Genomic DNA, 27822 nt, shown 5'->3' on the forward strand with positions numbered 1-27822 from the left:
CTAGAGAGCCAGTGTTTTAAGAAAGCTTTATTACTTTTTAGGTTCTATCCCTAGAGATCTTGCAGAGTCACTTCCTCTGCATTCTATCGATGAGAGGTACATTCCTAATGCCAACCTAGAGTAGATGCCAGGGAAATGAGACTCTACCTTTGATGGGCAATGGCAAAAGTCACATTGCAAAAGAGAAGGCAGGATAGGAGATTTTGTTATGGCCCTATTTGGAAAATATACCATCCCACAGGGAGAAGTGGAATGTTCCAGAAGACAAAGCTTTACTTTCCTGGAAGAGCGAGTTAAGCTAGATTGGAGAGCATTCCCCCCATAAGTTGTTATTTAAGCCAAAATTGGGGGATAAATTGGGTTGTTTCCTTTCTTGGGTGATGGAATGATCCCCCTCTGAGATGGTCAGATAACATTAAAGGTCAAGTGAGCAATGGGTTTAAACTGCAGCAATAAAGAGTACTTATTAAAAAAATAAATAAAGCTTTTATTAAGTTTCTTTTTTATTAGCAAGCATTAGATGTTCATTGGAGGAGAAGTTTTAAATGCATGGGAGTAACATTAAGAAATTTTTTAAAGCACACCCAAATATTACCATCCAGAGAAAAACCACTATGACACCTTAATATATTTCCTTCAGTATGTTTGTGCATGTGTGTATTTACATATATTTTATGTGTGCACTTTAAGAACAGAATACTGTTGTTTTTAAAATATGTTTTGTTATTATGTGCTTCTTAAAACTTTGTTCATAACCTAGATCAACACGTCTCAGAATGACTTTTTACTTTTTTCTTCTTTATTTTTATTACATACATAGAGTAGCATTCATACCAAATATGAGCAAGAAGGTATAAATTTACACAAGTGGAATCGCTCTTTGTATTTTTCTCTCCATACCTTTTCACCCAAAAGTGTGTCATGGAGAGGTTTGTATGTCAGTAATAATTTATGTCACTGTTTTCAATGGTCTTATAAAAGACTATATGCGATGATTTTTAAAAATCAGTCTTCTGTAAATGGACCCCTCAGTTATTTCTTATTCTTTCCCTGAAATTATCAGAATCATGTTTGGTTATGTTTTGCCATATATGGTTTTTCACCATAAAATTCAATTTTAAAAATACAGCATGAATCTCAAGAATGCTATAGAAATCTCTTCCCCAGGGGAATGAGACAAACCAAGCTTTGAATCCATGTCCTTCCACTTAGCTGGCTGGGTGGCCACAAGTAAGGAGCTCCATCTCTCTCAGTTACATTTGGAGGAATAGCAGAGTCACCTCTATGTAAAGTGTCTGGCATTGTGCTTGGCCTATAGCAGGTGCCTGATGGCAGGTAGCAGTTGTGGTCAAAACATCTTCGAGAGGTGAATGTGTATGAACATTTGTGGTTTAGCTCTAGAGCTCAGAGCAGTTGTGAGTTGTGTGGTTTAGGGGGTGTGGGAAGTTTACCCACTTCTGTCCTTTTTCCATGACTGGCACCATTTGTATTCTCTAAATGTTTGGGAGTCGGATGGGTTTTCCCATTCCTGAACCACATATTTCTTTATCTGGCACAGTTCTGGGCAATCTAAAAATGCAATATCACTGTCACCAGCTTGAGGAAGACACGGAGCCTGAATAATTCAATATGTCACCACCATCCATCATGATAGCAAGAGCGGGAGATGGAGGGTGGAGGGCTGGGCCTGCTAAGGCTGGCAGAGCAGGTCTGTAGACAGGGCAGCCCAAACATAAAGGTAGATTTGGAGAGAAAAGCAGCGAGTTAACTCTGCTAGGCCCAGGAAAGACCTTGTATCATCTTGCTCCATACTTCTCTGTAACATGCCTTTCATGTTGTTTGGATGCACTGATTAGCCCCAGAGCAAACCTGGGGTCAATTCTTAGTTTGACACCAAATACCTGTGCCATCTAGGGGAAACCTTTAAATATCTCTGAATATCTTCTTTTATTTAGCAGCAGAATTGAGGTAAGAATTCTCATGTAGAAGGCTTTGCAAAGCCTTAGAGTGGCATGCCCAGAATATCTAAAATGTTTACCTACTAGAGAGTAAACTCCAATAAATCAGTAATTTTTGTCTGTTTTATGGATAGCTTTATCTTCAGTACCTAGACAGTGTTTGGGACAGCATGGGCCCTGAGTAAATGATTGTTTAAAGAATGCATAAAAAATGAGTGAGTATTGTGATGATTTTAGGTGACCACGTGGTTTAGGACAGACTGAATGGTCGTCGTCTGCATCCTCACACATGGGGCTAGGACTCTAGAAGTCTGAGCTCTTGATTCTTTCAAGGTGGCTGTGTAATTCTTCCACTCTGTGACCCAACTTTCCCTCTCCCTCTCTCTGTCACAGCTCTCACAATCTCCATTTGTGGTTCTATCACTAATTTTGTGATATTACTAGAAGAATAGTGGGTTTTTTTTTTTTACATTTTGTGAGATATAATTCACATAGCATAAAATTAATCATTAATCAGCCAGGCATGGTGACTCATGCCTATAATCCCAGCACTTTGGGAGGCCGAGGCAGACAGATCACCTAAGGTCAGGAGTTCAAGACCAGCCTGGCCAACATGGTGAAACCCCATCTCTTCTAAAAAAATACAAAATTAGCTGGGTGTGGTGGTGCACAGCTGTAATCCTAGTTACTCAGGAGGCTGAGGCAGGAGAATCACTTGAACCCAGAAAGCAGAGGTTGCAGTGAGCCGAGATCATGCCATTGTACTCTAGGCTGGGTGATAAGAGCAAAACTTTGTCTCAAAATGATGAAAATAATAATAATTAATCATTTTAAAGTGTATAATTCAGTGGCATTTAGTCCATTCACAAGGTTGTACAACCATCACCTCTTTCCAGTTTCAACACATTTCTACCACCCTGAAAGGAAACTCAATGGTTATTAACAGTTACTCCTCATTCCCCTTTTCCTCTGTCCAGCCCTAACCACCCCTAGTCTATTCCATCTCTATGAATTTAGCTATTGTGGATATTTCATATAAATAGAATCATATAATGTGTTACCTTTGAGTGTCTGGCTTCTTTCACTTAGCAAAATATTTGCAACATTCATCCACATTGCAGCATGCATCAGTATTCCTTTTTATGGCTAAATAGTATTCTATGTCTGTATACCACATTTTGTTCATTCATCAGGTGATTGATATTTGGGTCCTTTGTACCTTTTGACTTGTAAATAGTGCTGCTATAAACATTCATATAGAAATACTTGTTTGAATGCAGTATCTTCAGTTTGGGGGCTGGGGGTAATAAACCTAGGAGTGGAAATCCTGCATCATGTGGTAATTCTGTGTTTAACTTCTTAAGGAACCACCAAACTGGTTTTCACAATGGCTGCACTATTTTACATTTCCAGCAGCAATGCATAAGAGTTCCAGTGTCTCCACATCCTCCCCAACATCTGCTATTTTCCATTATTTTGCTTATTGCCCACTTAGTGGGTATGATGTGGTATTTGTGATGTCGATTTGCATTTTCTACTGACTAATGACAGTAAGCATGTTTTTATGAGAACAGAGCCTTTTTGAATCAGACAAAACTCAGATTCAAATTTGGGCTCTGCCATTTGTGTGATTTTGATTAAGCAGCAGTGAGATTCTGAATATTGATTTGTTCATCAATAAAATGTGATTAACTGTTACATCTCAGCCCCCTTGTGAGGTGTAGGAGGGATATTGCATGTAAGGTGCCTGGAGCAGTGCCCGTCACACTGTGGCATGTACTTAGCTCATCCTCTAATGGCTCCATCTCAGGCCCTTCAGTACCAAAAGAACCAAGGGCCCAAGGAGCAAGGACAGAAAGGCTACTGGTTCCAGCACATAGATTACTGCTTCTTTTCTCTTGCCTGTCTCTAACCATGCTCACTTTCTCTCAGCTCCTAAATGGAAGTATGCGAGCAGCCCTGTGTAATTAATGGCTGCATTTTATTGCACTGAATCACCAATTTTATATTAAAATGCTAACAGAGGGGGCCCTTTTCCAGCTATCTGAATCACCTCTAAGTCAGACTGTAAGTGGCCTGTGGCCCCTTCAGATTATATGGATACTCAGAGGCTATATGCCTTGGGTGGCTGCCACCTCCCCAGGATGTCACAGGGCACAGGGGCGTCAGGGGGCACTTCCACCCAGGAGCACTTCCTTCCTTTCATTCCCATTAAATGCAGACAAGCATCAAGTAATTGAAGAATGTGCCCTGACTCTCACTTCTTGGTCTTTGTGCAGAATGCTTACCTGCAACATACTGTTTTCCCCATAATGACCATGTGAGCTGAGTTCTTGTACCCCTGTTAAAATTGAGATCAGACAGATCAAATGCTCTGCCCAAGGTCATACAGCTAATAAATGAAACAAAGGACTAGAACTCACGTCTGACTCCAATACCCTAATTTCTTCCTACTGAAGTCCATTACTTCCCTTGGCTCATGGATAAACCAATATAGAAACTAGCTAGACTCCAAGTGCCTTGAGAGTAGGAACCATAGATAATGTTGTTTAACAGAATCCCAGCTGTGACATTTTTTCATCTAAGTCAAAAATCCAAAATCTTTTTAAGATTTAACATTTTAGTGGAGGTCGTGGGTTATTCATCTTCATGCTGTACTCAGATCCTGGCCCTTAATTTTGCTCAGTAATGTTTGTTGTACGAATATGTCTAGAACTGTGTTTCCAATATGGTGAGCACCTGAAATGTGGCTTGTCTGTATTGCAATGTGCTGTAAGCATAAAACGCATATTGGGTTTTGAAGACTTATGAAAGATGTTTAAAATGTTTTAGTAATAACTTTATGTTAATTTCATGTTAACATGATAGTAAAATACAATCTATTCTGGAAATTTTATTTGAACTTTTCATTTTTACCTTTTTAATGGGGCTACTGGAACATTTTAAATGGCTATGTGGTTTGCATTATATTTCTATTGAACCTGGTCTATAGACATTGTTTTTGAGCCTCAGTTTTCACTCTGAATGCATGGTACCTTAATACCTACAAGAAAGAAATGAAGGTCAGAAGAGTTGTGGAAATGGAGGCTTGACCAGAAGGAAAAGCCTTTATGGATGCTTTTATGGTAGTTATAGGGGTATGGTCTCTGTGTGCCTGGACATGTGGAAGGATGGGGAGTCACCAAGGTCTTGTTAAGTCTGATTAGAGTTCCTACAAGAAAACAGGTCCAGGTGTTGGAATCAAGTAAGAGACCTGCTAATCCTTAGTGGTCAACATATCAAGCATTTGCCACCCCTCTACATCCACGTGCATGCTTGTATCTGTGCACACATAGGCAGGTGCACGCATGCACACACACACACACACAGACTCTCTCTCTCTCTCTCTCTCTCTCTCTTTCTCTTTCCCTGGTTGTATTCAGCATGAAGCAAGCTTTGCAGGTAGACAGACCAAATTTCAATCTCAGTTCTTCCACTTACTACCTCGTATCACCCCTCTGAGACAATTGTTCATCTACAAAACCAAAACTCATGATACAGTCCTTACAAGGATGGCTGTGGACATTAAACAAAGTATTCGCTCATATTTTATTATAAACCAGCACAGAGACTTTAGTGGATTTACCAGCCACTGTCCAAATTTGAACTGTGCTTCTACAGTCCTTACAAGGATGGCTGTGGACATTAAACAAAGTATTTGCTCCTATTTTATTATAAACCAGCACAGAGACTTTAGTGGATTTACCAGCCACTGTCCGAATTTGAACTGTGTCAGCCTGGACAAAATACTTAATTTCCATGTGGCTTCATTTTCTCACCAACTGAAATGGGAATAAATGTTGTAACCTACCTTCTAGGGTTCTTGTAAGTATGAAATGAGTCAACACATGTAAAGGCTTTAGAATAGTGCCTGGAAGAGATTCCGTGCTATGCAAGTGTTAGCTTTTCTTATATTAGAATTGCCTGGTTACTTTTCTGTCACCCCTTATCTTGCCCCAGTAAGGAAAGAACAGTGTCTGAATCCTGTCTGCTAGATTTGTTCACCATGGTAGGGACATAACGGTCACGTGTTTATGATGAGAGGGAGATTGGAAGGAAGGAAGGGAGTGAGAATTTTGCTGAAATGTGTCAAAGTGTGGATATAGCATTGAAGGGGGCTGTGGGAAGACTCCAGGGTGGCCTCCTGACACAGGTAGACCCCTCCTTTTTGCTCTGTGACTCCAGACACAGCAGAAAATATAGCAGATGTCTTCTGAACATAAGAGAACTACGTTATCAGATGCCTTCATTTTCCCCTTGGCCAAGAAGTATATGTAGATGAACAAAAGTCTTCCTCACTCCCTTTCCCCCCCTTTTTTTTTCTTTCTTTCTTTTTTTTTTTTTCCAGCAGTAAAATATTTTAATGGCAATTTAAAAAGCCCTGCTGGCTTCTAGGGACCTTTACTCTTTAGTCATGTCCAGAATCTCCACGAAGCCCCTGCCAACTCCATTTAAAGCACACCCTTTAAATAGAGAACTGCATCTGGCAGAATCTGAAGTCTCCTGATGTCTCCAGGCCCTGCTTTTAGTTGCTGAGGAGTGGTGGATTGTTCAATAAGGTTTGGGGACAGACCTTGCCTGATGACATACACGTTTGGAGACAAAGATCAGATGTTGCTGTCCCTTATACTTTCCCACTCGTTAGAACATACTGTACAAGGAAGGTTGGGTGTGGGGAGGCAGATATTAATATTTCAGTTTTATAGAGCCTTAAACTGAGAGGCAATGTCATGAGTCGCTGGAAATTTGAGCTTGGACATTAGGTCCACCTGGTTTCAAAATCCACCTTCACTCATTTTTCTTTTCTGAGCGTCACTTGCCTCATCTGTAAAGTTGGCACAATTGTGCACACATAGTCCCTCCTAAAGGTACTATGAGTTTGAAATGAGATGTTGTGTGCAGCACTCTGAATGCCATACTTAGCACCTTGACACTCGAGGGTGATCTGCTTTTTCAGGGTTTACTCATGAGTGGATTCAAGGAAAGCAATGCGTATAATTCAGAGATCAAATTTGGAGGTGAGGGGTGGACTAGCCTCGAAACTTAACTCTCCTAGTCATCAGCTGTGTGACTATGCAAGTAACTTTGCCTGTCTTTGCATCTTTGCTTTATTATCTAGTTTGTTAATTACACCTCTCTTATGAGTATATTATGATGAGGATTGTCTGCAATCATGTCTACAAATCTTCTAGGTACATAGTAGATTGTGCAACAATGTTGCTAGAATGAATGAATGTGTAATAACCATATTGCGGAAAAAGTGTCTGCAAGTGGAATTTCTATATACTGAATGCCATTTCAAATACCCTACCTGAGGAAATTACATAATAAATCCTTTCGTGAATTGAATAACATTTCCCTCTAATGTATGTTTTTCTCTTCCTCAGTTGGAATTTTTACATAGGTAATAGGTTTGCATGGTGCTTGATTGAAAAGATGCAAAGAGTTTATAGAGAAAAGTAGCCTCCTTCTGTTCCCATCTTTCAGTCATTTAATTCTCCATCTAGGACAACCACTTTTACCAGATTCTTAAGTTTCTTGCCAGAAATTCTATTACTCTAGATAGATGCCTGAAGCCCTATCAACAAAACAGTTTTAAAACCCAAGGTCCTTATTCTCCTGTGCCCGTCTACTCACCCCCAGCATCCTCAGAGGTTCTCTCTCCTGGTTATTTCTTCTCTAGGGCAGATAATTTACCAATCCTTTAATCCCTCTGTTTCCGTATCCTGACTTTTTTTTACTCATTAAAAATGCAGAAAGAAAAAAATTAACAATTACCCATATTTCTCTCTTTGGAATGAATGGCTATTAGTATTGTGGCATAATTCCTTTTAGCCTTCTTTCTTTTTCTTTTCTGCTGTCAGTCGCTCACAGCGTGTGAAGGCATTGCCCTTCTCCTTCCACAGTCCTCTGAGTTTGTCTCTGAAGCACCCTTAGCACTCATCTCCTTCTCCCATCCTGACTGCACACGCCCTCCTGCAAGCCCTGACCTCCATTCACCTGGGTGGTCACTGAGCCTCCTGGCTGCTTACCCTGCCTGGCACCCATCCTGCAGCCTGGGTACCACCAGAGTGTTCTTCCTTGTACACACAACAGCTGGCCAATCCACACTTTTGCTCCAGAATCTTCCATGACACCCAAAGTAGAGCCCCTTATCCTCCATTTGGCAACCAAGGCCTCCCCCGTGAGTCTCCAGTGTGTCTTCCCAGTCATTTCTCCACTTAATGTTACCTCTGATTGCCCACATGGCCCATTCCTGAGGGTGCTCAGGTTGGTACTTCTGCTGGAACTCCATTTTCTATCAGTGCAGGCCCATCCATCCTTCAAGACCTGACTTAAATCTTCACTCCTGCATAAAACCTTCTCAGGTCCTACGTGTTGAAATGAATTGCACTTCCCCATATTCCTAGCATCTCATTGAGTGGTAAACAGAAGCCATGAATTAGGTTTAAGGCTCCTTAGGATTCCATTTGTCCCCCTGATAGCTTATGATCCCCTGCCTGGCAAAGACTGAGTCCTATTTATCTTTATACCTCCGGCGTCTTGCTCTGAACCTGGCATATAGTAAGCACTTGATTGAAATGTGGTTAAAATTGAGTTGTCTAGAGTGTTTTCTTAGAGGTAGGCTTATCACCAAAAGCAACAATAGCTGTCAGTTACTTAAGACATACGACGGACCAGGTATTTTATATATCATATCTCCTTCAATCTTCGTAGCAATCTCACAAGGTGAATAGTTATTACCCCTATTTTAGAAAGACAGAACCCAGGGCTCAGAAAGGTGTGTTTTCCCTTCAAGGTCACACAGCCCAGAAGCTGCTGAGTCATGCTTGGACCCAAGATCTGCCTCACTGCAGAGCATGACCTCCTTCCATTCACCACACCGACTGCTGGGTCGTTAGGGATTTACAGAGAGAAGTGTGGGGATGGGGTTGGTTGCTGATCTTTGGGATGGTTGAGAAATCTTACAAAGTTCTGGAGGCCTGTGAGGCTAACTGATAGATTGTGCTTCCTCACAGGGGGAATCAGCTTTGGGAGAGCCAAGGGGACGTCAGGCTCAGAGGCAGATGACGAAACGCAGCTGACGTTCTACACGGAGCAGTACCGTAGTCGCCGCCGCAGCAAAGGTAATGGTGTCCTTGGAATGTTCCAGAACCAGAGTTTGTAGAAGGAAATGCAGAAATCAGATTTTGTGTTCACTAGCAAATCCTGAATTTTCTCTAACCTGGTCCCAATCTGGTTAAAACTGAGCTTGGTATCTGCTGCCTTGGCTATATTGGTGACCTTCGGTATATCCTTCTCCTGACTTATTCTTTATTTGCTTTCTGTCCTACCTTATTCCTCAAAAATTTTGTGAATTTTTTTAGTTTATGCAGATTTTTAAAAATTCAAAACAGGAAATGAAATAAATAATCATCTTAAAATGAAAATAAGAATAAGGAAAATTATACAAACCCAGGTGGGGTTGAGGCAGAGTAATCCCTGCCATACTGTTTTGTAGTTCTTAGTAGAGGCTGGCAATTTAATTAAGAAATTCCTGGGAGAGAGATCCAAGATGGCTGATCACTAGCAGCTCGGGCTCGTAGTTCCCAGTGAAAGCACAGAGAACAAGAGGACGCCACACTTTCAGACAAATATTTGTTGCTCACGGACCAGGAGATTCCCAGCAGAGGAGCCCCACGTGTTGCCAGAGCGACTCTTGTGGCCGGCGCGGCGGTTTAGCTGGTGCCTTAGCGCGCCAGTTTTTGGTGCAGAGTCTGAAGATTCCCGGGCAGAAAAGCACCATCCATCTTAACACTGCTGTTTTGGCCAGCACAGTGGATTGCTCAGACTTCGGCACTGGGAATCAACAAGTTGGACGTCTGCTCAGAGACCTAGTTAGAAAGTCGGTAATTACAAAGACAACAGACGGATAAATATATAATGAAGGGAAGAAATCAGCGTAAAAAGGCAGAGAATACTCAAAATCAGAATGCCTCTCCCTCCACAGGGGATCGCAATTCCTCATCAATAACGGAACAAGGCTTAATAGATTACGAGTGTGTTCCAATAACAGAAGCAGGTTTCAAAACGTGGGTGATAAGAAACTGCTGTGAATTAAAAGAACTTGTTCTAACCCAATGCAAAGAAACTAAGAACCTTGAAAAAAGGCTTGACGAAATGTTAACGAGAATGGACAATTTAGAGAGGAATATAAGTGAATTGATGGAGCTGAAAAACACAACACGAGAACTTCGCGAAGCATGCACAAGTTTAAACAGTCGAATTGATCAAGTAGAAGAAAGGATATCAGAAGTTGAGAACCAGCTCAGTGAAATGAAACAAGAATACAAGATTGGAGAAAAAAGAATGAAAAGGAATGAGCAAAGTCTCCAGGAAATATGGGACTATGTGAAAAGACCTAATTTACGTTTGATAGGTGTACCTGAATGTGATGAAGAGAATGAATCCAAGTTGGAAAATACTCTTCAGGATATCATTCAGGAAAACTTTGCCAACCTGGCAAGGCAGGGTAATATTCAACTCCAGGTAATACAGAGAACACCACAAAGATATTCTTCAAGAAGACCAACCCCAAGGCACATAATTGCCAGATTTATTAGGGTTGAAATGAAGGAGAAAATACTAAGGGCAGCCAGAGAGAAAGGTCAGGTTACCCATAAAGGGAAACCTATCAGACTTACAGCAGATCTCTCAGCAGAAACCCTACAAGCCAGAAAAGAGTGGGGACCAATATTTAACATCCTTAAAGAAAAGAACTTTCAACCCAGAATTTCCTATCCAGCCAAACTAAGCTTTATAATTGAAGGAAAAATTAAATCCTTTGCAAACAAACAAGTACTTAGAGAGTTCACCACCACCAGGCCTGCTTTACAAGAGCTTCTGAAAGAAGCACTATACATATAAAGGAACAACCAATATCAGCCTTTCCAAAAATATATCAAAAAGAAAAGAACATTAACACAACGAAAAATTTACACTAACTAATGGGCAAAACAGCCAGCTAGCATCAAATGCCAATATTAAAGTTATATATATTCTAATCGGATAAAAAGCCAAAACCCATTGGTATGCTGCATCCAGACCCATCTCACATGCAATGATACACAAAGACTCAAAACAAAGAGAAGGAGGAAGATTTACCAACCAATCAGAGAGTAAAAATAAACAAATAAATAAAAAGCAGGAGATGCAATTCTCGCCTCTGATAAAGTAGACTTTAAAGCAACAAAGAGCAAAAGAGGCAAAGAAGGACATTACATAATGGTAAAAGGATCAATGTAACGAGCTAATGATTTTATAGATCAACGAGACAGAAAATTAACAAGGACATCCAGGACTTGAACTCAGACCCGGAACAAGTAAACTTAATAAACATTTATAGAACTCTCCACTTCAAACACATAAAACATACATTACCACCTCACACCTATTCCATAAGTGACTACATAATTGGAAGTAAATCACTCCTCAGTAATCGCATAGCACTTCTTAGGTTTAAATGAAATATTGGTTGGCTGCTCGTTTGTTATTTTCTTCCCTTATTCCTTCCTGTTTACATCAAGTATAATTATTGGTATAAAAGAGGTTTTCAATACCCATTACTAAACTGCATTCTAGCCTGGGCAAGAAAGCAATACTCCCATTCTCTCTCTCTCTTTCTCTTCCTTTTTCCTCCTCTTCTTTATTCTTTTTCTTTATTCTTTCTCTTTCTTTCTTTCTTTAAAAAAAAAAAAAGAAATTCCTGGCAGCCAAAGTGTAAAGGGAAACATACTCAGAAATAAGATGTACAGTGTCAGTGGGACAAAATGGGGCATTTGTTCAGGAAATTCTATTTACCAGAACAGAGATAAAGTATAAACTATACTTGGTATATATAAACAAGATACTATGTGGCTTTCCAGACAGTTTCTTCAACAGATAAAATTCAGTATTGGTGCTTAATTATTTCTCACAATGACACTCAGTGTAGGGTGATGGCTGAATGCTGAAGCAGGACTCCACAAAAGTCCCTGTGGCCAAGATCCATCATTCTCTGATGATTCAATGTGCTCTGATGGGAAAACACAGCATATTTGAGGCAATTCCCTGTGAATGTATTTCCTCATCTCGGATTCTCCGTAAGGATGGGAAAGCAGCCAGTTTGAGACTGCATTCTTGGAAGAGACCCTCCTGGGGTACAAACATGGATTCCATGCCAGTGATGAAGGGCAGATCCATGCATGGGCTCTGACCGTCCACTGAAAAGAAGGTCCTGTGACAAACGTCCGGGGCATGTGGCAGGGTACCTGGCCCTCCTCTCCTACCTCCTCAAAGAAGTGGGCTGAGGAAGGAGCTGGGGCAGGGAGAAGGAGGAGGAGGAAGCTTTCTCACAAACCATTCTGCATGCATTCTATTCATGCATAGTGGACATTGCAAGAGCATAGATCTACATAGCTTCTCTATGCTGCTTTTGCTCTTAGGCAAGTTATTTACCTTCTGTATACCTCAGTTTTCTCATATGCAAGCTGGACCTTGTAGCTGCCTCACGGGGTTGTGGATGAAATTTGGTTAAGTTATGTAAAAACTTTATCATGACGCCTTATGTATGCTAAAAGCAAGGTGAGGCAGACATTATTAATATCAGTTCAGTTCTCATTGTTGTTTTTCCTATGTCCTCACCTCTGGCATCTTTCACTGAAAAGCCCCATGTGGGAGGAGTGTTTCCATTGACACATTACGTGGGTAGGGTTTGCAGCCTCTGTAGTCATTGGAATAATGGGATCTGCCTCTCATTCCTTCGCATTCCAGCTTTCTCCACTTGATCTTAGCCAGAAAACCAAGAAGCAATCCTCAGCTTCCTGGAATCCGCACTGGGGGTTTAGAAGTTGACGATTGATGATTCTTGACTGGTCTTCTCCCTTCCACAATCCAACAGCCAGAATTAGGGCTGGGGAAGTCAATGGGTCCCCTCAGCAGGACTGGGCTATTTATAGCTAATTGGAAAAACATCCGTCACTGAGCATGCCCTCATAAGTTGGAGTTCAACTTAGAAAAGCAAAAGCAAGCTACAGGCCTCGAGGTGAATGGTTTAACCCAGCACCTCCATAGGCTCCAGAAGGTGGGGCTGTGTTTTCAGTGTAATGAGAACAGGGCTGTAATGCCACCCCGCTTTCCTTCCCTGGCCCTGTTGCCTGCTGGCTGTCAGAGCCGCTTAGTTCATCTCTCTCTTCCGTGTATTTTCTACCAATAGCATGTCCTTCTCCCTCCACCTCTAGTTTCCTTGTCTTCCTTTTCCTCCTCGGTATCTTGGGTTTATTTGCTTACTTATTGTTTAACTTCCATTTATTCTTTTTTTATTTTTCTCTTCTGCTCTTCTTCTCTTCTTTCTTCCCTCCATTATCACTGCCTCCTTCTCCGCATGCTTCTGTCTTTTGTGTTCTGTTCTCTCTTCTCCTTTTTTCTTTATTTTCTTATCTTCTTCCCTCTTTTTCACCACACTCTGCTTGCTCTCCACTAGTCCTTTCTTCATCTCTCCTTCCTTCCATTCCTTCGTTGCTCCCTCCTTCCCTCTCTTCATTCTTTTCTCCTCCCTCCCCCTTCCCCCTCCCTCCCTTCCCCCTCCCTCCTTCTCTTCCTCCCTCCCTCCCTCACTTCCTCCCTCCCTCCCTCCCTCCTTCCCTTCCTTCCACCTTCCCTCCCTCTCTTCCTCTTTTCTTTCTTCTTTTCATACATACCACAAATATCTCCTCTGTACCAGCTACATGCCTGCCATTCTTCTAGGTATTAGGGACACAAACCCAGCAACAATTTAAAATTCCTGCTCTTGCAGGGTTTGTATTATATCAAAATACAAACATATTAGATGGTGATAAATGCTAAGGGAAAAAGGCACAACAAGAAAGAGAACCGAGAGAATATGGAAGGAATCGAATGCTTAGATTCAGTGAGCATAAATTACCCTACCCTTTTTGCAGGATCACAGGGAGAGCATTCTTAATACTGTGTTTGATGTTGCGAAGGTTGTTGCTGGTGCTGCCGCAGCTGCTATAATTTTTTGTTGTTGAATACAGAGAGTGAATTTGGTTCTGCAACGTCTTTGTTCTAGTCAAATGACCTTAGAACCCAGTGTCTCGGTCTGCAAGTACCACAGTCCTTCATGAAAGGCCTGTGACCCGTTTTTTGCTTTTTCATATACTTTGGGCAGGAGTGAGGGCGCCTTCAGCAGTCACTGACTTAGTGGGGAAACTGCAAAGGACAGAGCTGAGCCAAGGGAAGTCAAGGAGCCCTTGGTGGTGTGAGAGCAACAGAACATAGTACTAAGAGCATGGATTCTGGTGGTGGGTTACGTGGGTTCAAATACCAGCCCCACCACTTACTGGCAGTGCCATATTAGTCATGGAACTTAACGTCTCTGTGCATCAATTCCTTGAGTTGTAAAATGAGGATATTAAGATTAAAGCATAGAGAGTTGTTCTAAAGATTAAAATTACTTTATATCTGTGCCGCATTCTGGTGGAGGTGGGGAGGGAGAAAAGAAGTTGTGGCAGAGCGACATTGCTGAGAAGGACCATTGGGTTTACTTTGGGGGCAGGAAAGGAGTCTCCGATCTGCTACCAACTTGCTGTGTGACCTTAGGAAAGTCTTTTTTATTATCCAGGTCTCTGTTTTTTAATTTGAAACATGGGAGAGTGGACGAGTCTGAGCCAATCCAGTTTGAGCTCTGAGATCTCTTACTTGTTTGTGAATGACAAGTGGTGCGTATTTGTGAGAATCTCCTGTTCTTGTGATGTCACCTGGCTTCCAGCTTCAGCTTCCTTTACACTCTATTTCCCTCCCCCATGCCCAGTGCCACTCCCCTTTTCTGTTTCTCTCCTTTGAGGTCTAACTGTGACACTAGAATGGTTCTGTTGTCCCCTTTGGCTGTGCCGATGGGTTCTTTCTTCCCTACACCCCCAGGCCTGCCTGGACCAACAACATCCCAGTCCTCTCCTGTTCCTCTGCCATCACCAATTCAGCTCGTCTTTAGCAAAGGCAATGACTCAGCAGTTCTCTGTGGTCTGTCCAGGGGTGTGTGAGGCAGCCCATCTGTGACACAAAAATGGTGATGAAGTACACGGAGGTCGGGGAAGAAAGAGATAAAAGTAACAGGAAAGGCAGTTCTTTGTGCTAGTTGAGAATGGTCACCTAATAGCATTTGGGACTCTATATGAATTCACTATAACCCTTTCGGGTCTATCTGAAAAATAGGAGCTGAGCTGTATTTCCCAAATCTAGGGGCATGTGGGCTTTGATAAAGACATTCAACTTTACCATCTTTGAAGTACTCAGAAGGAAGTTGAGGCTTTGGGGCCATCTGTGTGTGACAGGAACAGTGATTTTTAGTCCTGGCTTTGCCGCCACATTTCTGTTTGACTCTGGGCAAGTCACCGCTGGTCTCTGAGTCTCACTTCTGCAATCTCTAAGCAGAGATTTCAGAGGAGTGCTCAGAAGCAACTCGATCAGCACTGGTGAAGTTATTCCTGGGGTCCTGCACTGCAGTTCAGACTATTTCAGATATTAGAAGATTTTGAAAGACAAAGTTACTGAACTGAGCATTTCAGATTATCCCAGCTTTGGGAGAATAAAGACATGATGAACAGCAGCTAAATATGGGAGAGCTGAGGCTCTTTCTTCCTGAAAGAGCTGAGGCTGGAAAGTTGCCTGAGTCTCAGACATGGCTCTGCCTCTTTTCATCCATGGGACATGAACCAGTATTCTCAAATTCCCATCTTTAAAATGGAGTCACCACCATCTCCCTCACAGTGTCATTGTGAAGATTAAATAAAATAATGAGTGTCTTCTTTATAACTTCAACTTCTGCCAACAAGTTCTCCCCTTCTCCACTGCTGCCATCCTAGTCCCTGTCACCTGCATCCTTTGCTTTCAAACTGCTAAAAAGTCCCTTCTAATGGTCTCCCTTGCTGTGCTCCAGCCCATTCTCAACCTAGTAGCCAGAGTGACCATCTTTACAAATGTAAATAGGGATCCTGTTGCTTCTCCCCTTAGAAGCTTTCAATGCTTTCCTTTTGCTTTCAGGATGAAATGGAAACTCCCTGTCACACCTGCTATCCTGAGTGGCCTTGCCCTACCTCTCTCCCCTGGGCTCTGTCTGCTCCTTCCCTTGCCCCCTCGCCCCTGGGGCCTCTTCCCCAGCTCTCCTGCATCTGTCCTGCCACAGCCATCACAGCATTTGTCTCCTGGCATGCTCTTCCCTGCCTTTTGACTTGTTCACCCCCCACTCGCCTAAGATCTCCACTTAAATGGCATATTTTCTGCAAAGCTGTCTGTACCTGAGTTAATTTCCCTGTCTTATTCTGTACCAGATGCTGTGATGTACCCCTTTTGTAGACTTGGTCGCCACTATAATTTTACATTTACTGATATGCTTCCCGGGTACTGTTTGTGTCCTCCACTGAACTGGAAACTTCATGAGGATAGACATATTGTCATTTTGTCCAGTTTTATCCTCAGCACCAAGCACAGGGATGGGCCCATAGCAGGCACTGGGTGAATATTTTGAACGAATGATGAATGAGTGGGTGAAAGAAACACCTGCACAATGTCTGGCTTATAGGTGTTCAGGATGGAGGCTGCTTTTCTGTCTGCCCCTCTTGTTTTCTGTCATTTTATACCTGCTTGCTGGAAAAGGACATGCTCTCCTCCTCCCTTCTTTTTCCTGCTCCTGGTAAGCAGAGCCGGGGCCTTACTGTTAGATATAGTGAACCCCATTTCTCTTCAAAGATTCAATATGTCAGTATGTTCAGCTGTCTTATTCTTTAATTCTCTATTTTAAAGTTTAACTTCCTTGTAGTTTCAGTGAACAACCTTTTCCACCAGTTCTAATCAGTAGTTCACATCTGTTCCCTGGTCCCCTGCCTTGTCCTGACTCATCCCGGTCACCTGCTCTGGTCACCTGCTCCAGTCACCTGCTTTGACCCCTGCTTACCTGCTTTGACCTGCCTGTAACTGTCCTTCTCATACCTCTGCTGCCTTTAAGATAGCCAATTGGAATTAGACTAGACTGTGACTGGTAACCCCAGCCAATAGGGGAACGACACAGCAGTAGGGGCGACCTCAGTCAGGCATAAGTACCCCTCCCCTCCTCGTCCAGGTGTGCACTTGCCATTGTTCCATCTGTGAGCCGCACCCTTCTATAGAAGTAAGTTGCCTTGCTGAGGAAATTGATATTTGAGTGCTGCTTCTTTTGCGGCCTCGAAAATTCTACTTATAACATTACCTCTTCCTATTTTTCTGCTTCAAGGCCATCAGGAAGGTCATGCCCAGCTGTAGCAAGAGGGCTTGAGCATTGGTGGCGAAAAACACACTCTGCCTGGGTTCTTGGAGTGTGATTGCCATGTGTGTCATCTGGGAATGGTGTAACCAGGCCAGACTGCATGGCAGAAAAAGTTACACTGGAGGGTGGTGGTGGCGAGTGGGACATGGAGGAGAAGGAGAGAGAAAGCATCTAACAGGTGTTTGTACATAGATCTCTCTCAGCATATCCCACGAGAAAAATAGAACTGGCGTTAGACTCAGCCAGAGCTGGCTATGAGTCCTGACCTCACCTTATCATCCCTTCCATGTGGCTCTGGATGGATTTTAACCTCTGGGTGCTTCCCTTTGCATAAAATGGAGCTGTTGACACCTGCCTTACAGAGTAAGCACAGAGTAGAAGGTGCTGGGTCTTACTCGAAGATGCTCAAGAAATATTTGTTCTTTCTTCTCATATTTTCTTTCCGTTCCAAACATTCTGAGCTCCAAGCTAAATCAGCTGAAATCCCATTTTCAGCAATAGGATCCCTTATGAAAGAGATTTGCTGTGTAGTCTGGAAGTACTTTTGTCTTTCCTAAGCCTTAAGCTCTTTGTAAGGAGAATGGGACTACTTTGGAGGGGTGTCTGGTATAGCCAGATAGAACCTCATCCCAAAGCACAGAACTATAGCCATCAATATGGATAATGGAAGGAAGTAGAAAAGAGGAGACAGATGGAGAAACAGAGTTGGAGAGAACAAGATGTGTGTGCCTGGTGGGATTTCCGAAAAAGGGGTCAGCAGTGTTCTTCTGTAAGTGAACAGTTAGCAAACATTTTCAGCTTTGCAGGCCTTCCAGTCCCTGTTGGACCTACTCAACTTTGGTGTTGGACCATGAAACCTGCCATAGGCAACACGTAGATGAATGGACATAAATATATTCTAATAAACATTATTTTTAAGAACAGGTGCTGGTTCAGATTTCACCCATGAACCTTAGCTGACTCCTGTCTTAAACCATCGACATGTTACCCTTACCTGTACGTCTGGTCCAGGAAGCATGCATACAGTTTCACCAGGCTCTGTGAAATAAGTCTAACCCCAAATCATATATGATCATGCTGTCTAAAAGAGTCTATTTGTTGCCCATCAGCCAACAAGTGGATAAAGCAACTGTGGTATATATATAAATACACAACGGAATACTACTTGGCCATAAAAAGAAATGAATTAACAGTATTTACGGCAACCTGGATGAGATTGGAGACTATTATTCTAAGTGGAGTATCTCAGGAATGGAAAACCAAACATTGTATGTTCTCACTGATAGGTGGGAACTAAGCTATGGGGATGCAAAGGCAGAAGAAGGATACAATGGACTTTGGTGACTTGAGGGGAAGGATGGAGGGGGCAAGGGATAAAGGACTACAAATAGGGTGCACTGCTCAGGTGATGGGTATACCAAAATCTCACAAATCATCATTAAAGAACTTACTCATGCAACCAAATACCACCTATACCCCAATAACCTATGGAAAAAATAAAAAAAAAATGAAGAATGGAAACAAACAAAAAATAAATAAAAGAGTCCATTTGTCCTGCAAGGCTTTCTATGTTTGATCAACTAAATAACCCTCCAGTATGTCATTGTTTTAAGTGTGCCAAATCTGATGGTATTTTACAGAATTAAGTAATAAACTAGCTATTGTAATAGTTACTACTGGGAAGAATTTAACATATATTCATTGGAGATGATACTCCATAAGCAAAGAATGTTGGACTCAGGGTGTTCAAGTCCATACCTCACCATCAACTAGCTTAGTGACGCTTGGCATGCCTGTGCTCCCTCAGGGCCTCAACTTTCCTATTGTCATACAAGGATATTTACATCATATGTCATCAAGGCTGAACCTCATTGTAGTTTAACCTGTATTTGTGAAATAAGTGACTCAACTAACCATGCTGCTGGGCAGTGTGAAAATGGGGCCTCAGCACTCAACCTCACTGTGGTTACAGTCTCTGGAGGCAAGAAGTGTGCAAATTCACACAGAGGAGCAGTGCTAATCAGAATAAATGTGTGTATAGCTGAAGGTCCATATGAGAAGTGCAGGTGGTTTTCCCATCCCTGAGCACAATGCTGAACAGGAAACAGAACAGTTATAGCCGCTGGACCATTTCAGCAGTGCAAGTACCCAGCATGAGCCTCCCAGCCCAGCTCTGTGCTGTATGGATTTGGGTGCACCTCTCTCCCTCTCTGGACCTCACTTTTCTCATTTCCAGGGTGCTCAGCCAGTTACAGAAATCCAGGTTTTCTGACTCTCAATCTCATGTACTTTCCTCTAAGCTTTGCTGCTTAGTTCTCCAGCAGAAAGAACCAGAGCATGAATGCTACTGGTTGGCTTATTTGTTTCAGTTGCTTGTTTTAACATGGCAATTTCTAAGCTGAGAGTTTCTGTAAATAAGAACCACTGAATCCATAAGCAAAACTTTGTGCTAAGATATACGGATTTGTGACTTTTCTTTATGATTCTCCACCCCTCCCCACTTCACACACACACACAGTTTAATCCTGTTTTCGAGGAAAAGAATAGGTGAGGAAAAGTTCAAGCCTTATCTGCAGAGGAGGCCTTTGGGAACTGAAGCCTTCTGTTATGAAATATAAGCCGTGAGTCCAGAAATGGATCAGAGACTCCAGGAAATGAAAATGGGATGGAGTGCAAGCTGAGCATCTGCAGAATGGACCTGCCAAGGTGTGAGGGCGGATAGTACATGGTACACTTGGGAAGGGGGTGGAGGAGAGATGCCAGAACTGAGTAGAACCCAAGTTCATGTGCAGGAATGTTGGAAAATGAGACTAAAGTAAGAGGCAGCAGCTGTGCCTTGACCACTGACAAAGGGCTTACCTCATCCTTTATCCATCACTTCTCATCAAACAGCAAGGTTCTTTTTAGCTGGAAGGGAAATCCATTCAATCTTCTATTTTATGCTCATAGAAACCAAGGCTCAGAGAAAGGAGGCATTTTCCTCAAGGTTAAAAATGTCATCTCCTCAAATGAAAAATCAAATGGGGCAAAATGTTAACAACAGGTGAAGCTAGGCCAAAGATAGATGGGCATTCTTTGTACTCTTCTTATCTTTGCAACTTTGTCATGTTGAAATTATTTCCAGTAATGCACCCAGAAAATAGTAGGGCTTCTATGTTGAACATAGGCATTGGAATTAGTAGACATGGGTTTAAATCTTTGCTCTACCATTTCTTAGCATTGCAGAACTTAAGGCAAGACACATTTGTTCTCTGACCTCAGTTTCTCTTGGGTAAAGGAGGACGAGTGTAGTAGTTGTCCTTCTGTTCTCCCTTGGGCTTGTTATGAGGATTAAATGAGATAACGTAAGCAGAGGAAATGCTTAGCCCAGTGCGCCCACCATGTGATTATTTTATTGCTAGCCAATTACACATAGCACATCATTGCCTGAGCCACACAGGCTCTAGGGCCTCTTTCTAATGTACTGGCTTGCAAATTCATCTTCCTTCTAGAAAAACAATAATGGCCAGGCACAGTGGCTAACTCCTGTGATCTTGGTACTTTGGGACACCAAAGATCACTAGAGCCCAGGAGTTCCAGACCAGCCTGGGCAACATGATGAGACCCCATCTCTACAAAAAAAAAAAAAAAAAAATTAGCCAGATGTAGTGGCAAGTACCTTTAATCCCAGCTACACAGGAGGCTGAGGCTGGAGGATTGCTTGAGCTCCAGAGGTCGAGGCTGCAGTGAGCTGTGATTGCACCACTGCACCACAGTCTGGGCATCCGAGTGAGACTCTGTCTCAAAAAAAAAAAAAGGAAAACAGTAAACATTTTTGTTGAAAATGTGAGTGAGTTTTGTAGGCCTAGCCTCTTGGGGACATTGTGATGCAGCTTTTCACTTCACCATCCTCTGCTTCTTGCCTAAAGGTAGCCTTGTTCCCGGGCAGATCTACTGGCTACCCTCTACCAGCCTGCAGAGCACACCCCCAGGACCTGCTACTCAGAATAGAGTAAACACTGAAGACAGATCAGTCAGCATTCTATCAGCCTCTAAAGCCCTGTAGCCGGAGTAACCTGGAAAAGAGGGCTAGGCTTTAAGGAGAGGAAATGGTCTCAGAGATGTGGGGCAGGTTGGCCTGCTACTCCCTCCATGCAGGGATTCCCACTGAGGACAACATGACTAGAGGCTCAAGGAAAACAGTTAGTTTGAGGACCCACAGGTGAGTGTACCAGCACCTTCAGGGGATGAGTTTATCTGGTTATTACAGAGCCTGGACATGGATATAGAGAAAGCAGGGGGAAGTTAAGACAGGGTGGAAAGCCAGGGGAAAGAGTGCTAGGTGAGGGACAGGAGGAGGAAGAGCAAAGCAAGAGAATGTCATGAAATCACTGGAAGTCCTACGACTTGGGTTTTAATCCTAGGTGTACTCTTGTTTGGTTAAGGGGCTTTGAGCAAGGCTTTGGGCCTCAGTTTCCTATCTGTCAACCAGCAAGATAAAACTTGACACTCTCTGAATTCACAATAAAACCATTCTAGGGTCCATAATAGAAATGGGTTCAACAAGAAATGAAAGGAAAAGAACAGAAGAAACTGTATTAGTTTTATTGAATTATCTCTATGCTGATCTGTGCTCTCTAAATGTATCATTTCATATTATTCTAAACAATATCAGGAGAAGGGATTATTTTTTCCTCTCCATTTTATAGATGAAGAAACTAAGAATTGAGAGGGCTCACTTTCCTAAGGCTGCCATGAGTTAAGAGAAGCTTGAGTTTGTATTTAAGCTATTTGATTTCAAAATCTAGTCAGGCCATTATAAGGATAAATGAGATAACTCCTGTAAAGTACATACAACAGTGACTGACACAAGGTATATACTCAATAAGAGATAGGAAGAGGATACCCATATCTGTGTCTGACACAGGAAGCCTGATCATATCCCTGAGAACTTCGTTGTATCAGCTCTGTAATCCCTGCGATGGTGAGAAAAGGTAGCCTGGGAGGGGCTGGGACCAGAAATAGTGGTGGTCAGAACCAGCTCAGGCCCTGAGAAGTTAGTTCAGTATGGAGGACAAAAAGCAGCATCCATGGGACCAGCCCTCCCCGGGAACCACCAACAGTAGGGGCCTGGTATTTGGTCAGGTTGGAAAACGTATGACAAGGAGGACTTGCAGTGCTGTGCAGAGGCCAGCCCATTCCAGTTTGTTGAGAGCCTATTGTGCTCATCTTGTCCCACCTCTGCTGTGAGTGATGCCACTTTGGGAGCTTGTAATCAGCCATGGGAGAAAGATTCATACTATGGAAACTGGAAAATACTTAAAATGGAAGCTGCCTGCTCTTGCTCAGAGAGCCCATTGTTAAACAATTACCAGCACACCACTGGGGAGAACTGTCAGTAAGAAGTAAGAACTTAGCCACAGGCTAGGATTCAAAGACCATTTTCTAGAAATAGTGTAAGCAATCCATTATCTTCCCCGAGGATGACGCACTAGATGGTGAAGGGTTATGGAGGGTGGGGAGGGCAGGCACAAAACAAAATACAACATCTGAGGCCCAGGGAAGAGGATTCCTTTTCAGAAACAGAAGACAGTAAGGTCAGCTGGAGAAGCTGAATATTTAGGGCCTGAATAGGAGGGTGGGCACTCTGCTGCTTCCTACTTGAAAGAATGATGAGTTCTAGAACCGAGATCAGGGCAGAACCAATGGTAGGGCAGGTGTTCGCAGCTGTGTGGGCAGAAGAGCTGTCAGGGCTGGGTAGTTCTTTAGCCTAAATGAATCACAGAATCAGTTTTAAAAATGCCAATTCCAAGAATCAACCTCCTCCCCATTTCAAGGAACTGTCTGGCCAAAACTCTGGTTATAAGTATAATACCCTTTCCAGATTCTAATTATTAAATATCGGCCAGCATTAAGAACCACCACTCTGGAGCTTTCTTGATATATATGAGCCAACAGCACATTTCAATTCCCATCCTGGCTTTGGGTCCCTATGGAGTGTATCCCCCCATTTTCCAAGCCTGGAACTTGGATAACAATGATAAGGGGAATAACTACTTAGAGCAACCATGTACTGAGTGTCACTTTTGTGTCAGGTTTATTGCACATTCACTAATCTTCCTAGCAACCGGTTGTCCTTATCTCTATTCGAAAGAACAAAACTGAAACTAAGCAGAGAAGCTTCTTCAAGATAATGGAACCAATAAGTTGCATAGCTGTGGCTTGAATTGGGTTTCGGTTGACTCCAAAGGCTGTTCGTGGTCACAGTCCCCCAGAACTGTCCCTTAGGAGAACCTTGTAGATTTTTTGCTTATTTTTGCTTGTCATAACTCTTACTCAAATGTTTAGCTGTTTGTGATTTGTAGGAGTGAACACCTTCCTCCAGAAGGTTCTAGTAGTTCATACAGGCTTTCTGGAGAGATTCTAGTTTCTCTCATGGACAGAGAAACTGGGAGTTAAAATGCGGTAAAATACAGAAGCCTAGCTTTGATCTACGTCTGCATTTGTCCCTATTTAATGAGACATTAGAGAAGAGAAAATTATGTATTCAGAAATTGTTATGGACTTAAAAAGCTTCTATCTGTCTCTCTTCTCTCCCATCCTTCAAACCTCAAAGAAAATAGACATTGCCTTTTTTTTTTTCTTAAAGATCCCTTCTGAACTACTTCTGCCCAAACCCACAGAAACATCAAGCAGTCTTGGCAAATGAGGGTTCCTTGAATGCAGAAAGAAAGCCAGCTAACTACAAAAACTCCCTCCCCCAGTCCATGACGGTCCCTGAAATACTGTTTAAATTGTTCTCTGTACTCCTCTTCCTGTGCAATGCCAGCCAGCTCAGCACCTGACAGCCCGCCATCGAAGGGAGGGAGACGGCTGTCAGGAATCAAATGGGAGACCAAAGGCGATAAAGCAAACATGTCGTTCTAGTTGCTTACACTGGCGAGAAGGAATAATCAGTCTCTCTCGCTTTCTTGTTTTCCAACTAGGCTCAGCAGGATTCCCCCACCTGCCTTTCCTTAGAATGAGAGACTGTGACTCTTTGCTTCCCGCCCCAAGCAAGAACACTCTGTCATCCCCTTTCTTCCCAATCCTGTGAGATGGCCAGGTTCTCTTACTCCTGAAAAACTTTTCCAGATAAACAGTCCATGACATACCACTGTTCATGGGCACCTGCAGTATGTCACCGGCTGTGTGAGATGCTTGCATGCATGACCTTATTTAACTCTGACTTTCAGTTTGGGAGATTTTGGGCAAGTGAATGTATGTTCCCAGGCCTGGATTTCCTCCTCTCAAAGATGGAAATGATAATTCTATCTCACAGGGTGTTTGTGATGGTTAAATGGTGTCATGTGTTATTAGAATATAAGGTATGCGAAGGAGGACAGTGGGAAAAAGTCTGGGAAGGATAAATTCAGCTAGATTGAGAAAGGCTTTGACTAAATGCCAAGTTTATTCATTTTTTCATTGTAATCAACTAATGTTTGCTAAATATCTAATTCTGCTGAGACTCTTTGCTAAAGACCAGGAACATGGTGGGAAATAGACCAATAGGGTGGCTTTCCTTATGAAATTTCTGGTTATGCCAGAGGAAAAAGGGAAGGGAGAGTGTATTTCACAAATAGACACTTGAATGAATATATTATTCCAAACTGTGAGGACTGCCTCTGATGAAAAGAGGAACTAATGTAATCAGGAGACTCATGAACTATAGCTTTGAGAAGCCAATACTACAGCTTATACCTGAAAGATGGATGGGAGATGGCCAGGTTCTAAAAAATGGCATGGGCTGGGCCCGATGGCTCAGTGGCTCATGCCTGTAATCCCAGCACTTTGGGAGGCCAAGGTGGGCAGATCACGAGGTTAAGTCATAGAGACCATCCTGGCCAACATAGTAAAACCCTGTCTCTACAAAAAATATGTAACTTATTTGTGTGTGGGGCACACCTGTGGTCCCAGCTACTCGGGAAGCTGAGACAGGAGAATTGCTTGAGCCCAGAGGTGGAAGTTGCAGTGAGCTGAGATTGCACCACTGCACTCCAATCTGGCGACAGGGCAAGACTCTATCTCAAAAAAAAAAAAAAGGCATGTCCCTGTGAGCATAAAAAAGCTTACACTTGAACCTCCCATAAAATGGCAAGTCTAGGAAGGGTGTTTTTTGTTTTGTTTTGTTTTGTTTTTGTTTGTTTGTTTGTTTGTTTGTTTGTTTGTTTTTTTGAGACAGTCTCACTCTGTCACCCAGGCTGGAGTGCAGTGACACGATCTCAGCTCACTGCAACCTCTGCCTCCCAGGTTCAAGTGATTCTCATGCCTTAGCCTCTCTAGTAGCTAGGACCACAGGCATGCACCACCACGCCCAGCTAATTTTTTATATTTTTAGTAGAGATGGTGTTTCACCATGTTGGCCAGGCTTGTCTTGAATTCCTGACCTCAGGTGATCTGCCCACCTCTGCCAGGAAGGGATCTATTGTTGAAGGAAGGGATCTATTATTTCATTTCTGTTTTAGGAAGATTATTCTCTCTACCGAAGAGGAAAAACTGGAAGAAAGAGAAACTGAAGGCAGGAAGACTAGTTAGGAGGCTATTGGGGTAGAATGGGGACACTCTGGGAGGGCATGGGAGGGTTTGGATATCGGGAACATGTTAAAAATACAGTTAGAGGAACCCAATGACAGACTGGCTCCAAGAACGTGAGCCACTGAAGCTTGCTGGAAATGAACACTGGTTTCCAGCATAGGAGCTGGGAGAATCACATAGCCAGGCAAGGAGGGAGGAGTAGGTGCCCAAGAGAGAAAGAGATGAGCTGGATTTTGGAGCTGCTGCCTTGAGGTGCCTGTGAGCCATTTAGATGATGACATTTGCCAACCAGATCTGAGCTCAGGAGTGTTCCAGTTGAGGGGAGAGTGTGGGAGTCAGCACTCAGTGGTCGTATATTAGTTTTCTATGAGTAACCAGTTGATACAAACATAGCAGCTTCAAACAACATGCATGTATTAACTCCCAGTTTTGTAGGTCAAAGTCCAGTCATGGCATAACTGAGTTCTTTACTCAGGTTCACGTAAGCGTCTAAAACCAAGGGGTCAGTGGACTGCCATTGCAGCTGACATGCAGGGCCCTCTTCCAAGCTTATGTGGTTGTTGGTAGAATTCATTTCCTTGTAGCTGTATGAGTGATGCACCTGTTTTCCTGCCTGCTGTCAGCAGGGACCAGTCTCAGATCTTAGAGCTCACTCTGAAGCCCTTGCCGCATGCCTCCCCTGTAGGTGGTTCACAACATGCTTATCCAAGGCCAGCAGGAGATCATCACACTTGGACTCTCTTCTTTCAAGGACCTAGTGTCTTTTAAGGGCTCACTTGATTCAGCCAGGCCTACCCAAGATGAACTTCTTTTTGATGAACTCACAGTCAACTGATTTGAGATGTTTAGTACATTTGCAAAATCCTTTCACCCTTGTCATAGAATGTAACCTAATTATGGAGTGATATCCTATCACAGTCACAGTGGCACTCACATTAAGGGAAATATACAGAGTGTGCAGGGGGTGGGTATGTTGGAGGCTATTTTAAAATTCCACCTCCTACGTGGTGGTAAATAAAGGCATGAGAGTAGGAAACTATTGTAGGAGAGGGTGTAGACTGGAAAGTGAAAGGGCTGAGGGTATGTTTCTTATTCATGGATTCTGGGTAGAAAATGTCCTTCCTTCAACATCTTTGATGCAAATAAAACTAGTGCTCCATGTGAAGAAGACAGATGCCACCGCCAAGGGGCGTTTGTCATGAGAACAGCTGAGAGACTATGGAACAAGTGGATTCAGGGGAGATTTGTAACTAACGATGCAAGGCACTCAGCATGTATAACAATGTGCAGTACCCCAAGTCACTCAGTCAAACCCATTCTGTGTTAAACTGGCAAAGGGCTTTTCTTCCACGGCTCCCAATGGGCAAATTTGCCATCTGCCTCTTCTAATTGGAGTAAACTTTAGAAAAAGTGGCCTCAACCCTGATTCGGGAGCTAAAATGCTGGAGAACTTTGAGTAAGTCCCCTTGGCTCTCTTTCTATTAAACTTGGGTGTGATGTTTGAATGTATTGCCTCAGAGGCCTCTTACAGCTCTGAAATTGTATGCTTGTGTTCGTTTAATACATATTGTAGATTCTAGGAACGGTGTGGTTCTCTGGGAAGTCAGGGGTTAGCAAGGCATGGCTCCAGCCCTTAGGAAGCTTCTTCCTAGGTTTCTGTCTGTGAAAGAAGTCAAGACCACTGACTCCTAAGCTCATCTCTCCGCTCTAAGGGCATCTGTGGACCTGAGTGTTTCAACCTTATTGGTGGTGGTATGCTCATTGTTTTGACATTTTCTTCAACCAATGTAAAGTAATGTAATAATTATAGTAAAGCGACATAGGAAAATAGAAATGAATGAAAACCTTCTAGATCTAAAGAGCTCATTTCATTTCTTCCCCATCCTCATTTCCTGCACACTGTTTCTTATCCTTGTACCCATAATCTTCACACACATTTACACTGGTGGTTTTTTC

At 42.8% G+C, this 27822-nt stretch overlaps 1 protein-coding gene across 3 annotated transcripts in view; it reads left to right on the forward strand.

The window, feature by feature from the left end:
• The window catches only part of ASTN2 (astrotactin 2), a 976097-nt gene that overhangs the window by 312403 nt on the left and 635872 nt on the right, over positions 1–27822 (forward strand). For all 3 annotated transcript variants that reach the window (XM_012472754.2, XM_064378516.1, XM_012472755.3), the window contains one exon: positions 9017–9124. In XM_012472754.2, the coding sequence (XP_012328177.2) occupies positions 9017–9124 (108 nt within the window). The remainder of the gene's footprint in view (positions 1–9016; positions 9125–27822) is intronic.

The sequence above is a fragment of the Aotus nancymaae genome, unplaced genomic scaffold, assembly GCF_030222135.1.
Source record: "Aotus nancymaae isolate 86718 unplaced genomic scaffold, 86718_ANA_hifiasm-v0.15.2.pri h1tg000003l, whole genome shotgun sequence".
In the NCBI taxonomy this organism is placed as follows: Eukaryota; Metazoa; Chordata; class Mammalia; order Primates; family Aotidae; genus Aotus; species Aotus nancymaae.